This window comes from Corylus avellana, chromosome 1 (assembly GCF_965113065.1).
Source record: "Corylus avellana chromosome 1, dhCorAvel1.hap1.2, whole genome shotgun sequence".
NCBI classification, from domain to species: Eukaryota; Viridiplantae; Streptophyta; class Magnoliopsida; order Fagales; family Betulaceae; genus Corylus; species Corylus avellana.
The window spans coordinates 23,547,382-23,562,146 of NC_142490.1; the positions used below are offsets into that span (position 1 = coordinate 23,547,382).

Consider the following 14,765-nt stretch of genomic DNA (forward strand, 5'->3'; position numbering starts at 1 on the left):
TTAAAGTGAATAGAGGCTATGCAAGTAGGCTTGAGCAAATTCCCGACTCGCCGCCAACCGGCCTACCGCAACCGCCCCGACGCCGACTACCGGCCGGCCAGTACGCGATAGGCTTTTAAGATTTTCGACAGTTTCGATTCGGTAGGCAAAATAGCCTTCAAAGAAGACGGTTTTCGTCCGAAACCGAACCAAAGTTACCGACATCAGAAATAAAAAATAAGAAATGATGATTTGGAGGCTATGGTGGAATTGATAGCATTGGTCCACTAGATGAAGAAGAAGAGAAACAACAAGAAGAAGGCTTGGAAGAGTTACCTGTAAAAGTCGTAGCAAAGCTCTTTGTTCTAGAAAATAGGTACAAAGCTCCTTTTATTTCTAGCCTTTAGATCATTTGCTTTAAATCCTAATTGTAGAAATCTTATCACCCACTTGAGTTGGAAAGCTCTTTTTTCTAGAAGATGGGTACAAAGCTCCTTTTATTTCTAGCTTTTGGATCATTTTCTTTAAATCCAAAACCGTAGAATTCTTATCACCAACTTGAGCTGTCTTCCATTACCACGGAAGGCTGTCATCCAGCAGCCCATCATCTCCTCTTCAAGAACCAGCTTTCTAGAGTAGTGACGAAGAATAGATCAATCGGACCTCTCCACCCCATGAAGCTCTCTCTCTCCAACAGATTACCGACCGTTTCCGTCATTGATCAAAATAAACTTAGTCGAGATGAAGTCGGTAAAATTACCGACTTCATCGACAAAGTTGGGACGGTAGGCAAAAAACCTCCTACCGTCACCGATTCCCTCGATACCCACCCCTATATGCAAGGACAAGCACAACACCAAGATTTTACAGCCCTACTAATTTTTTATTTTTTAGTTGTGGGGATTATATTCATGATAGGGAAATGCTAAAAATTTATATCTTCTTCAAATTGAATTGATGTGACAAATGAGTAATTCTATAAGTTGGATTGTCCGAAAATATACTTTAACATTTTCATTAAAAATCAATTAGAAAAAAATAAAAATGGAAAATGAACTCTCCATTTAATTTTATAAAAAAACGGATATAGAGTAATTAATAGTTAAAACCAAAATTCCTTGAAAGTAGCCTCCCCTTCCCCTTAATCGAGTACTTGTTGAATATGGTCTGAGTAAATAATTACCCTCTTGTGTTACAAAAAAAAAAAAATTACCCTCTTGTTATTGCGCAATGCGCGGACATTTCCGTTGACTACTAGTCTACTCCTGGATCTTATAATAGATATAACTATATATAAGTGCATCCATGTGAGGAAGAAAAACAGAGACAACAAGTAAAAATTATTTCTCCAATGATGCCAATAATTATGTTGTTGCCTTTTCTTCTTCTCTCTGCAGCAGAAGCTCAACAACAAGAAGGGGCATCCAATGTTGTAAAGCCAGGCTCTTCGTTGACACCTAAGACCAACCTTTCATGGCCATCACCTTCCGGTCTATATGCCTTTGGATTCTACGAGCAAGGCGACGGTTATGCTGTCGGCATTTTTCTTGCTAAGCTTCCACAGAAGACAGTTGTTTGGACTGCCAACCGAGACAGCAGCACTCCACTTCCTGCTGATGTTAATTTGGAATTCACAACTGATGGACGACTGGTTCTGCAATCGGCACAAGGCGTGAAGACACCCCTCGACATTTCTTCAGATGGTGCCAGCTCAGCATCGATGCTTGACTCCGGCAACTTTGTTCTCTATGGCTCTGCTAATCGGATACTATGGCAGAGTTTCGATAACCCAACCGACACCCTTTTACCAACTCAAAATCTTACCAAAAGACAAGTGTTGACTTCCAGTCTCTCAAAATCTAACCAGACAAGGGGCAAATTTCTTCTTTTGATGCAAGAAGATGGAGTTCTCGCAATGTACCCAGTTGGAACTCCATACACAGACGTTTATGGTTATTGGTCATCTGTTGGTTGGTCATTTGTTGTTAAAGATACAGCACTTGGCCCAGTAATAGACGGGATACTAACACTTGATGGCGATGGCGGTCTCTATTTGTTCAATGGCGACGGCCGTCTCTATTTGTTCAATAGCAGCGGCAATCATACACTGAATCCGGCATCAGGAACACTACTCTACAGATTGACCATTGACCCCGATGGGATCATGCGGCTATACTCACACGATATGACTCAGACTGGAAATTGGACAGTCGCATGGTCTAGGCCAGATGACGGGTGTGCGCCTAAGGGTCTATGTGGACTCAATGGATATTGTGTTTCAAAAAATCGAGTCGTTGATTGCGAATGTCTTCCTGGATTTGCACCGGTGAAGGAAGGTGATTGGGGCTCAGGCTGTGACAGGACTTTTACTGCGGAAAGTTGCTCAGCAAGTTCCAAATCCAAATATACGATGACAGAGTCTAATACCGAATGGAAAAATGATAATTATTCTCTTGTCACATCTTTGACCAAAGAGAATTGCAGTGACGCATGTTTGCAGGACTGCAAGTGTGAAGCTGCGTTTTTCAAAGACGGCGTGGGGGAGTGCACAAAACAGAGGCTTCCTTTGCGATTTGGGAGAAGCGATACAAGCGGCTCAACCGTAGCCTTCATCAAGATAGGTACATCTACACTCCCAAAACCAGGCAAGAAAGAGCACATCCTTATTATTATCGGTGTTTCGTTAGGTGTTTTTGCATTTATTGTCTTGGCAATTTCTGGATTTGGGATTTACAAAAACCGTGTTATGTTGTATCAAATGATGCCTAAAAATGGAAACATTGAGTTGGGTGAGGATGTTGCTCCAAAATCATTCACCTACGCACAACTTGAGAATGCGACTCAAGGTTTCAGCAAGGAGCTTGGTAGAGGAGCATTTGGAACAGTATATGAAGGGGCAATTTCAAACGGCCAGATCAAGGAGATTGTAGCCGTCAAAAGGCTAGACAGATCAATGTTGGCCGAACGGGAGAGACAGTTTCATGCTGAGATGAAAGTTATTGGGAGAACACATCACAAAAACCTTGTCCGTCTACTGGGTTATTGTCACGATGGACTCAACAGGCTTTTGGTGTACAAGTACATGAGCAATGGGTCACTTGCAGATAAACTCTTTACGCCTGAAAAACAACTTTCTTGGGATAAGAGAATGGAAATCGCTTGCAACATAGCGAGAGGACTTATTTATCTCCATGAAGAGTGTGAGCCACAAATCATTCATTGTGACATAAAACCTCAAAACATACTCATAGATGAAGATGGATGCGCAAAAATCTCTGACTTCGGATTGGCAAAGTTGCTAAATGCTGCTCAAACCAAAACTTTCACCGAAATTAGAGGAACACAGGGATATATTGCCCCAGAGTGGCGTCAACATCTGCCCGTGACAGACAAAGTAGATGTGTATAGCTTCGGAATTGTGCTGCTGGAGATTATATCATGTCGAAAGAGTATGGACTCTAATCTTCCAGAGGAAGAAGCTAATCTTAAAGAATGGGCAAACCATTGTTTTAACAGTGGTGAACTAGGTAAACTAGTGAATAATGAAGAGGTTGACAAGAGAGAATTGGAGAAAATGGTTAAAATAGGACTTTGGTGTACTTCGGATGAGTTGCCACTCCGCCCTTCAATGAAGAAGGTTCTACATATGTTGGAAGGGATTGTAAATATTCCAGTCTCTGCAAGTCCGACTTCTTCCCTAATTAGCTGCTGAAATGTGTTTTATATTCTAGTGACATGTCCTAATTAGAATTTTTCTTTTGAGTGTACTTATCTGGCTTGTATCAATTATGTGAGTTTTTCGTTTGTGTGGCATTTTGAAATGCATTTGTGTGCAATAAAGAATTTGCTTATCAAGTTGTCTATTTAAACAAAAAGGAATAACATATAATTCTTGCCATCTTGAATAATGAAATCCATGAGAGCTTAAAATACTATTAACACACAGAGAAACATAAAGGGAAAGAATAGAAGCAGAGAATATAATAAGTGGTTAAAGAAGAGCCGAGTATGTAGCACCGGTTGACTTGACAACCAGAAGAAGAGAAGAAAAGTTGATGATGAGACAAGTGCCGTCGCCTTGTCTAAACGGTCCACCGCTCTGCCCTGTCAAAGCCTAAAATTTCAAAAAAGTGGAAAAGGATCATTTCCCTTGAAGAAAACTACTGATTCCTCATCACCCTTTGCATTTTATATCACCCATTTTCAGTGTAAAGAGAAAACTGCGAGAGATAAGAGAAGAAACACAGAGAGAGAGAGAGAGAGAGAGAGAGAGACAGAGGGCCTCCATGGAGAGCTAGACTGCCAACTTTTGCTCTGTTCCTTTCTTTTTTAGTTTAAGCTAAATAGACTTTGGAAGGCTCTCTTGCAGGAAGGGTGAGACAAACCAACTATATGGCAAAGAAAGGATTTTCAGTGCCTTCTCTTCATTGGTGGATGCTATCTGGGTATGCTCTATTTCTTGTTTATAAGTTACTTTTTTTTCTTGAATTTTTTTTTTTTTGAAAATTTGGGCATCCGGGGTTTCGTGCCGACTAGTTAACATCATGCAAAGCGCTCGTGCCTCACGAATCGGATAAAGTTTAAGTTTTTACTGCTGGTGTGACCCTAAAAAATTGGTTCACTAATAAAAAGTTGAACTTTAAACCTGATTACTTCATGAGACACTGGACCAAGTGAATATGTTCTTATTTATGGGCTTGGTTTGTTAGGTTTATCTGAATGTGTGGTGGCTACTCATTTTCTACGTATTTTCTCCAATGTTATTCACTTCTATATTCTAATGTTGTTGTGAAATTCCTGGCACTTGCAAGACAAAATACTGTTTGTTTGTTTGTACCTACAAGGATACGTGTCTTTTAGATTTCTTTTTGACGGAATATAAAACCATTTTCTTATTGATATCTCAGGGAGGCAAACATTCTGCAATGCATATTTATTTATTTTTTAATTTGTAGTAAAACAGTGGATAAATAAAGTCATAATTAACACTTTCATTTAGCTCTCTAAAGCTTCTTCTTGTCTTCATCTAATCATCTTTCTAACATTCTTATATTACTGAAGTTAACACCAGGCCTACCAAATGAATATTCTGATGGCAATTGTTACTTTTCGCTGTCCATTTGGACGGCTCGGATTGGTCCAATGGTTAACAAATTGGATTTGGCTTAGGTGCTTTAAAAAACTGTAGTTTTTTTTTTTTTTTTTTTTTTTTTTATGAGAAAAAGAGAGTGAAAATAAATCTCAACGGTCAAAAAAGTTACAACATATGTGCTTTAGTTTTTTTACCGTACTTAAGCCAGATTTCAGTAAAAATTTTGGAATTACTAACAAGCTCAAGATTTACAGCACCTCAAGATTACAACATATTACTAACTAGGTCAAGTAAAAATTTCTAATTTTTTTTTTTTTAGTATTCTGGGATTCTGACAAGGGGGGTTGCCTGTGTTGGACATGTTGGTGGAACTCACCTTTTATCAAGGAGCATGGACCCTCCTGAGATTGAATAATTTTCATTTTCTTTGTAATCTCTTTTCTTATTTATGGCAATGTTATTTATTTATTGCTTACTTAAGACCACAATGCAAGTATGCAACCCAGAAAGGAGCATTACTTGTTACCAAATGGAAGACATGCACCAAGACAATTAAGTTTTGTTTGTTTAGAATGAAATAGAAAAAAGGATGCTTTAGAATATAAAATGAAAAGGTGGTGGGTTTCATATACACACTTTACTTCCTGAGTGCACCTTTTAGTGGATGCTACTCCAGCCCCAAATCCATGTTTTCATTATTAAAGATGTTCCCAAGGACGGTTATAGCAGTTGAAAAGCTTGACGTGGCAGGACTTCAAAGTGATGGGCCATGGGTCTTTCTGTCTTTTTTCCTTTTTGTATGCTGAAAGGCTTGATTAAATGTTATTCACAACTCTTTTTGAGAGATTTTCTTTTTTAATTTCTTGACTTGCTTGGAAAAATTATTTCAATGTATTTGTAGCTTTTCGTGAATACCAGTGATAATTAGTTCCCAAAAAGAAAAAGAAATAGAAAAATCTCTTCATGAAATTGGATGGCTGCTGGCCATGGATCAAATTTTACTCCTCACTTACACCAGATCATCAATGAGTGGTAAGTCTATGCAAAAGTTGATGCATAAGAAGGTCAATGAGAATTTGCTTCTTAATTATTATAAATTATTATGCCCCACTGGTGCTATATGCACATAAAAGAGTACCTTAATAAGATCTAAGGTAGAACTTGAATCAAACAAGTGAACAATGTGAAGTTGAGCTCCTTCTGCAGGGCCACCCGTCCTTGTTTTCTTTGTCAGAGTTACAAGCTCCCTAATAGCTGCCTCCTCCCTCCTTTCCCTTGGAAAAACATTTGGCGCACCAAGGATCCTTTGAAAGTGGCTTTTTTCGCTTGGACAGTCGCGCTTGGAAAGATTCTTACTTTGGACAATGTTCGGAAGAGAGGTATTGTGGTGATAAATCGTTGTTCCATGTGTGAATTAGATGGGGAGTCTGTTGACCACCTCTTTCTACACTGTGGGGTGGCACGCACCTTATGGAATGCCATTTTTATTCGGTTTGGCTTGTGTTGGGTTATGCCAGGTAACGCTAAGAAAATGTTTGATTCTTGGTGGACGGGTGGTAAAACTAGCAACGCCGTTGTGTGGAAAATGGTTCCTCTCTGCCGCATGTGGTGCATTTGGAACGAGAGAAATGCAAGAAGTTTTGAAGACTTGGCTAGGAATTTAGAGGACCTTATACATTTTTTCTTGTACACCCTCTTCACTTAGACTGCTGGTTGGCTTGCGTCTATAGTGATCAGCTCCAAGATTTTCTTTTTATGTTCTCTTCTTCTTAGTTGCTCTCTTGTATACTCCCGGTGTACTAGGGTTGCGCCCCTCTACGCCTTTGATATATATATCTTTATTTATCAAAAAAAATAGCTGCCTCCTCCCTAATTTGAAATAAAAAAGAATATCGCAAATCATATAAAATGGCATTCATAGAATCAAGCCAAATACAGAAGATTTTCTCCTGAAATGCTAGAGGAACCACTTTCTGATCACTTCTAGGGGGAAAAGACAGTTACCAACTTTTCTCAGTTTTGAAGGGCATGAAAAATTTTAGAAAGTATTTCTCCAATTTCAGAAGGTGGTCAAAACTAGAGTTCCATTGTGAAAATATGTATCTATGGTTTATATTTGTGAATCATCATGGCTAATACATATATTGTGTGTACTGGGATTTTCTAACATGATCCATGATGCCGATACTCGAGATGTATCTACCAGGTTGATGCCGAATGCATGTAAATTAAATCACAGGGGTCTGAATGGGTGATTGGCCAAACCAGTATGTACTTTAATCAAAAAGTATTTTATTTCATAAAATTGTTCATCTTGAGGATCAAGTATAAATCAAGCAATAGCTGAATAGCTTCCTTATCAGTTCACAAAGTCATAAGCAATATCTTACCATGACGGTGGCCTAGTCTGAAGATAGGTTGAGTAAGAACGAGGATCATGGCTACCATCTTTAAGTTCCAGGTCGCTTTCAGATTCTTGTTGAATCTCTGCATGTACAAGTAGTGGTCTTCTGTATTTTGCAAGTACAGACAGTCCCTCCTGAGGAACAAATAATTGCATATCTTATGCAAGTACACTAAAATACATAAGTATTGCAAGAGATAGAGACTCAATTTAGTAAAAGAAATCACATCATCCAACCCCTGAAATAATCTCTGCAAAAAGGCATTATATGCAAGCATGATTTCTATTGCAATAGAGGCAACCTAGATTACTATTCATGCAACATAAATGAAATTATTTAATTGGAAGAGATATGCACATTTGGACTAAATATCAGGAAACATACCTTAATATGACTGGCATTTGTCATAGGAAAGTCATTGATCCCCGAAGGACACATAAAAGACTACAAAAAACATAGAAAACTTTATCAGGTAATCCCAATGCTACACCTATCAGACAAAGAAAAGTTAGTCATGATGGTCTAGAGACTATATGCATACTAATGTTGTTATATTTCATCATATAATTACTTGTATTATCAAAATTGAATGATCATAATGGAATTAGAAACCTACATGATAGATATTACCACAATGTTTCCAATTTTAGCCGGTAGAACCATTTTTACAAGTTGGCCAAATAGAAAGTTCCTAAGATCAATAAATGGTTGGTACTATGCCCACAAAGCTATACTTCACAAGTTGGAATTGTTATAAGTTCCAGAGCACCACAGAACTAAACCCCTGAAACTTAGGCTCTGTGAATTGATGCTGGATCTTGAGTTACAGTCCTTAGCTAGAGAGCACCACATCATCTATCTTAGAATGATTAATTTAGTCGACAAACTGATTAAGGAAAAAGAGAAGTGATACAATCAAACTTTAGGCATGGCAATCCCCCATGACAGCCAAACTAGCCAATATCATCCAAAAGTCATTTTTGGCAAAATTAAGAATCAGAAGAAACAAGGAATTGGAGGTACTGTTGTTCCAATTGGGAAATATTATCAACAGAGTAGTCTTAGTCGTTTCCACAGTTCTCATGTGTAAGCATGTGAAGGAGATGCCTAACATGTTATTAATTGCCATGGAAGAAAGGCAGAGATGACTGTCAAGGTTTGAAACTCAGATCACATCATTAAGGATTCATTTGATAAACGATTTTGTTTCGGTTTCGGTTCGATACCGTAGCAAAAATTAATTGATGTAAAAAAAAGTAAGAATGTTTTTTTTGAAAAAGTGAAAAAGTAAGAATGTTTGGTATGGAAAAATGAAAAAATGTTGTTTTGTAGTGATTTTTTTATTTGAATAGTAATAAAAAATGATTGATGTGACGTAAAAAGTAAGAGAATGTTGGAAAAATGAAAAAGTGGGATAAATAGTGTTGTGCCGAAATCATGCCAAAACCGTTAATCAAACAAACCCTAAAATAGAATGCAATTCTTCTCCTCTAGTTCTTGATCTAAGAAAGCATTATCCAACCTTTTGCATGTCTTGAAATAGAGAGGAAAAGAAAAACTGAGCATAATAGTTTTGCACCTTTTTTGTGGCTCAAAACAACTGACAGTGATCTTATATATGCTAAACAGTTTTAGAGTTTTTGGGTTGTTAATGCATCAATGAAGTGAATCGATAAACTAAGAATGATCAATGACAACTGACAATACTCCTGAAATAGTTACCTTCAAACCAAGAACACCAGCATTTAGGAGACCCTCAAGAATACTTGAGTTGAATGCATTTTCAGGAACTAAACCTCCCCAGAAACCTGTTGGTGGTATAGTTAATAGACAATAGTCCAGGAGTTATCATTAGGCTAAGGAATAGTTTCAGGAGCATACCAACATCAACATAAATTCTCTCCTCTGCAGCTTCAATCTATCAAGCAGAAGCATTAAAGACAATTTATAAATTAAAAAAAAAAAAAAACCAGTAGTTAGTTGAAATTATCTGCAACTACTTACTACCCCATTAAAATGCATAAGTTCATTTTTAAACAAAATGAGACGGATGCATTACTACAATATAGAAAGGTCACCGAAATGATTAAAAAAAAAAATTAAGGGCCAAAACAAAGTAATGCACTGCTGCTCATCTGTCCATACCTTGAGTTTCAAAGTCTCTTGAGACACAGTTGAAGGAAAATTATTTAGAGGCATGTCAACCAATGTTGTTATACCACCTGTAGAAACACAGTGATACCAAATTATTTGGGTGTGGAACAGAAGAGATCAACACACAAGAGTCAGAACTTTTGGTACTGCATGAGAATTATTTGACATTTAATAGACAAAGAAAAATCAAATTGTGATATTAGATGTCAACAGGGCGGTTTTGGAAAGCCAGTAAATTCAGCAGAAATAATCAATTAAAAATTTTTTGTCCACAGGACCTTTGAAACACAAATTTAAATGAGGGAGATTGCCACACCTGCAGCAGCTGCCTTAGTCCCTGAAGGAAATCTTTCCCATTCTGCTCTTCCAGGATCATCAAGATGTGCATGCCTGCCATGAACAAAATCAAAATGAATATCTTATATATTTTGTTAAAATAAGTTATCGTTTTATACTTAAAACCAATGCTGAAATTTGCTTTGGATTAATGACAAGAAGATACCAAAACGGCATATATCATGAATCATAGAAGTTTGTAAATCAATATGTTGTCTTTTGCAGAACACTACACAAAATTTGGCACCAGATTTATGCAACCATTTATTATGCTAAATTATATACACACCATGAAGAAATAGACCACAAGAAAGAGAGATGTTTTACACAGCTTACACGTCAATCAGGCCAGGCATGACACAAGCCTCTCCATAATCAACTATATGCCCCACCTTGGAACTGCCACGCCCATCCTCTTCTTTAACAATGGATGCAATCTTCCCTCCCCTTATTTCCACTGCCCATTTATGCATTTCATTACAAAAATACATTAATTAAGCTGAAAAATGATAATCATAACAATATTTGTAGAATGATTCAACATTTAGCCTTACACTAACAACAGTAAATTAGGGTCCGTTTGGTTTGCAATTTCACGATGTGTGATTTAAAAATAACGATTTTTTAAAACGCAGTCAAATCGTGCACTTTAAAAATGCACTCCCAAACCACAGCGATTTGGTTTAAAATTACACTTTTTGCTGGGAAATCGCAATCCCAAATGTTAAACAAGTAGATTATAACAAGGTTCTTATATTCTATAATCCACAATCCTCTGTTTTTTTCTTCATGGGGGATCAATTAAGAAGTAAACAAACCTGCACCAGAAATGACACCTTGTGGTGTCACAATGCGCTTGCTCGTTATCCAATAACTCTGGTGAGGAAGAAGGCTGCACTCCTTGTGAGACAACTGACATTAAATGTCAAATTCAATCAGCATAGGATTCACGTGAATAATTAAAAAGTACTCAAAAATGCTCCTCTGTTTTTCTGAAGATAGTAAATGAAAAACCGCTGCTTAAATCCCAGATTACAAGTTTACAACTTTTTTGAGTTTTCAATTTTTTTTTTTTTTTTGGGTGAAATGGCTTTGCTTATTTGAGATTAACAAATCCCAACACCAACAAAACAAAAGTCAACTCCATTTTCTCACAAGAAGCAATATAGCCAGACCTTGGAAGAGTTCTGGGCGTAGAAGAAGAGGAAAAAAGAAGCGAGCAGTGCCAGCAGAGGTAACACCCTCCATAGCAGCACAGACGCCATTTCTCTCTCTCTCTCTCTCTCTCTCTCTCTCTCTGTCTCGCACACACACACAGTCTCAGAGACGAGGCGTCGACGAGGTTTTGTGAATTTCCAAAAGTCATATATTTACGTCACCCGCGGGGGACGGAGATAGTTAACGTCGATCGCCGGCCAATGACATAGCTACAGCACTGGGCATGAAGTATTTGCATACACTCTTTGGCTTCGGCTCCTCATGGCCTTGTTGGTGTTATCCGACCGTCCGGTTCTTTCAGCCACGTACTACTGGAACCTCTGATTTGCCTGTGCACATCTTTCTTTTCGGCCACCCTTACTAACGTCCTCTAATCTTTTTCGTTTTAATTTTTAATATTTTTTTTTACTTGACCTGCCAATTTCATCACCAGTAAAATATTAGCGAATTATAATTGATAAAATTGAATAAAACCAATTATAATTGACCTATATAATCTTATATTTATATCCTTAACTTGACACATGACAGTAGAGTTGATAATTTTTTACAAGACTTATGAATTTGACATAAATCCAATACAAAATTAGTTGATTATGGTTGACGGGTTTTACATGTTTAATTAAATAGTTCAAGTTATAGTTGACTTATATAGTCTTATATTTTTTTTTATTTTTTTGATATGTCCGGGAAGGGGGAGAAAAGATTCGAACTAGTGACATCCGCTTCATGAGGCGTGGTCCACACCCGATTAAGTTACCCCTTAGAGACTATAGTCTTATACTTATGTCTTAACATGAAAAGCAAATTGGAACCCAATATGCGAAGAAGAAAAATAATAATAAACCAAGAAAAAAAGTACAAAATAAAATAAAATAAAAATAAGCCCACAAGCATCGCCGTGGGTCTACTTAAAAAAAATGGGTAAAGTTTATTTAACCCTATTAAACTATCACTCCAATGACAATCTACTCCTCAAATTATCAATTACGACAATTTACCCTCAAAACTATCAAAACAATGACAATAGATTCCTCAATGCTAGCAAAATGACAAAAATACCCCTATATAATTTTCAATAAGACAAAAATATCCTTAAAATTTGAAGAAAATTTTTTTTTTTAATATTTTTTATTTATTTTATTAAGAGTAATTTCATCATTTTATTAAAATTTGAGATATATTGTCATTGTTTTGATAGTTTGTGGGGTATATTGTCTTAATTGATAGTTTGAAGGATAAATTGTCATTGGAATAATAATTTGAGTGAATTAAGTAGGCTTTAAAAAAAAAAAAAAAAAAAAAAAAGTCACTTCACTTGTCAAGGAATGGAACAAGGCCAGATCACATGGATTCGTTCGGGGCCCTGCAGAATGCCGATCGGTGAAACCCACCCAAATTTAAAAAGAGCACACAACAGAGACAAAAAAATGAACAGTCAGACCGACTCAGACAGCACTCTATCAGTCCTAATGCTTTTTATATTGGTAAATGATAAGGTTTTCTACTTTAAAATATATAAAAAAAAAAAAATCATGGAATTTACGTAAAAATTTAAATTATTAATCTTGTTGGTAAGTAATCTATTGCTATATGATTGGTTGGTAGGACACGATTGGAATCTGAATCAAACAAAAACCACTACATGAATATTCATAATGCACTGAATGGTGGGTTAAAAGGGAAGAGAGAGATAGAGAGAGAGAAAGGGTGCTTTGCTGTAAATTTGTAATGGTTCAATTTTGGATTTCAAACTTTTACCCCAAAATGATTTAGTTTTATTTTCGAATTAGAGATGTGATTTACTCCAACTGATACCAAACTAATTCTACATCAATATGTTTTTTTTTTTTTTTTTTTCTTTTTCTTTTAACAAAAAATCAAGTTGTAGCTTTCACTTAAGAAATACTATGTTGCTATGATATTATAATAGAGAAATACTATGGATCAATAAATTTCTTATATTTGGCTCGTCTTCTCCTATAAATACAATAAATTAATCATTAGATGTATGTAGTCCATTATTAACCCATAATATTTCTCATTATGATATCTATGTAGATGTAGATTTTGGTATGGTTTGATCGGTTATGGGAAGAGACGGAGCCAACTTTAAGTTTTAGGAGGCCAATTGGCAAAAAATACTTTAAATTATTTTTTTTTACCTTAAAAATTTTTTTTAGCCTTCAATTTTGTTATTTTCCTTGTAATTTGGGGGGGACTAGGGACACTACCAGTCCCCCCCCAGGGTTTTTGAAAGGCCCTTAATTCCCTTTGCCTGATTCTAATTTCATACGGATCTAAGGTACTTTTGTTGGGGAGTTTCTCTCTTGGATAGAACTAGAAACAAGGGAAACGGTTAAGACGGGTGAGTGTGCCAAAGATTAGTCCTCTTAGAAATCTTGGTCGCAGCCCAAGAAGAAAAAAAGAAAATATTACAAATAATATCATCACAAGAGGTGTTATATAAACTATTATCTCCTATTAAGATTTGGTGACATTTTTTCTCTTGTCCAATTTCTTTAAAATAAATTTTATAATATGACAAATATATAAATGAAAAATAATAAGATATATAAAAGAGACAAAAACACAATGATCAAGGTGGTTTGGCAATATGCCTACATCCACAAACTAAAGGCCTATAGGCTACATCTTGCTTTATTAAATAATTTGATTGTATATAAGAGTTTCATTATATAGAAGTTAAAGAGAGAGAAACTCCTTATATCTTAGCAATGTGGGACAAGAAGATGAAGCTTTTATACAAGTCAATGGCTAAAGCCTTTCTTCACTTGGACAATGTGAGGCAACATACATTATCTCTAACAGGCAGGGACGGACCCAGAAAATTTTATGGGAGGGGGCCAGCTAAATTTTTTTTTTCGGTTCTTTAGAATTTTTTTATTAAAAAAAATTATTTTGGTTGTTTTTTATGAACTAAAGAAAGGGCCAAAGAAAGTGGACATTTGAAAGTAAAGGCCAAAAATAAAAAAACTTAGTGGGTATGGGCCAACAAAATTAAAAATTGGGCTAAAAGTTTTTATTGGATATGGCCAAAAAATTTAAAAATATGGCCAATTTTTTTTTTTTTTTTAGAAGGAGGTCAAATGACTAAAATTAAAATTTTAACTTTACCATTTTTTTTTTTTTACTTATAATATTTTTTTTCCCTTATTTTGGGGGGGGGGGGGGGGGGGGGACCATGGCCCACCCCGGTCCCCCCCTCCCTCCGTCTCTGCTAACAGGTACTACGTAGAAAAAAAATGGGCTTGTCCCACATGGCCAAGGAGTAGGAGACGGTTCTCTCTCATTTAGTTAATTATCTGTTTAGAGTACTTTTGCGTTTCTTATTCAACTCTAACGTCATTTTTCCACTAACGAAATTTCTTTAGTATTCTTTTAGAAGAAAAAAAAAAGTGGGCTTAGATGAATGATTCTAAGTACCAATCTTATCGCTTATAAACTATTTTCTTATATTAAGCTCTATATCATTTCTCCTCCTACCTAATTTCCTTAGTATTACGTTAAAAAAAAAAAAATCCCAATAGCCCATATCAATGTTCTGTGTTAAATAACTT

At 36.3% G+C, this 14,765-nt stretch overlaps 1 protein-coding gene across 1 annotated transcript; it reads right to left on the reverse strand.

Annotated features, from left to right (window-relative positions):
• Positions 1-1,376: 1,376 nt before the first annotated feature.
• On the reverse strand, positions 1,377-11,231 carry LOC132169503 (allantoinase-like). The gene is made up of 11 exons (XM_088510721.1): positions 11,142-11,231; positions 10,785-10,878; positions 10,303-10,423; positions 9,947-10,020; positions 9,622-9,698; positions 9,358-9,394; positions 9,199-9,284; positions 7,861-7,920; positions 7,462-7,610; positions 6,210-6,336; positions 1,377-1,534 (listed from the first exon to the last, which is right to left on the reverse strand). Exons 1-11 carry the CDS (start codon positions 11,229-11,231, stop codon positions 1,472-1,474), a joined length of 978 nt encoding a protein of 325 aa, XP_088366847.1. The 3' UTR covers positions 1,377-1,471.
• Between the last annotated feature and the right edge of the window lie 3,534 nt (positions 11,232-14,765).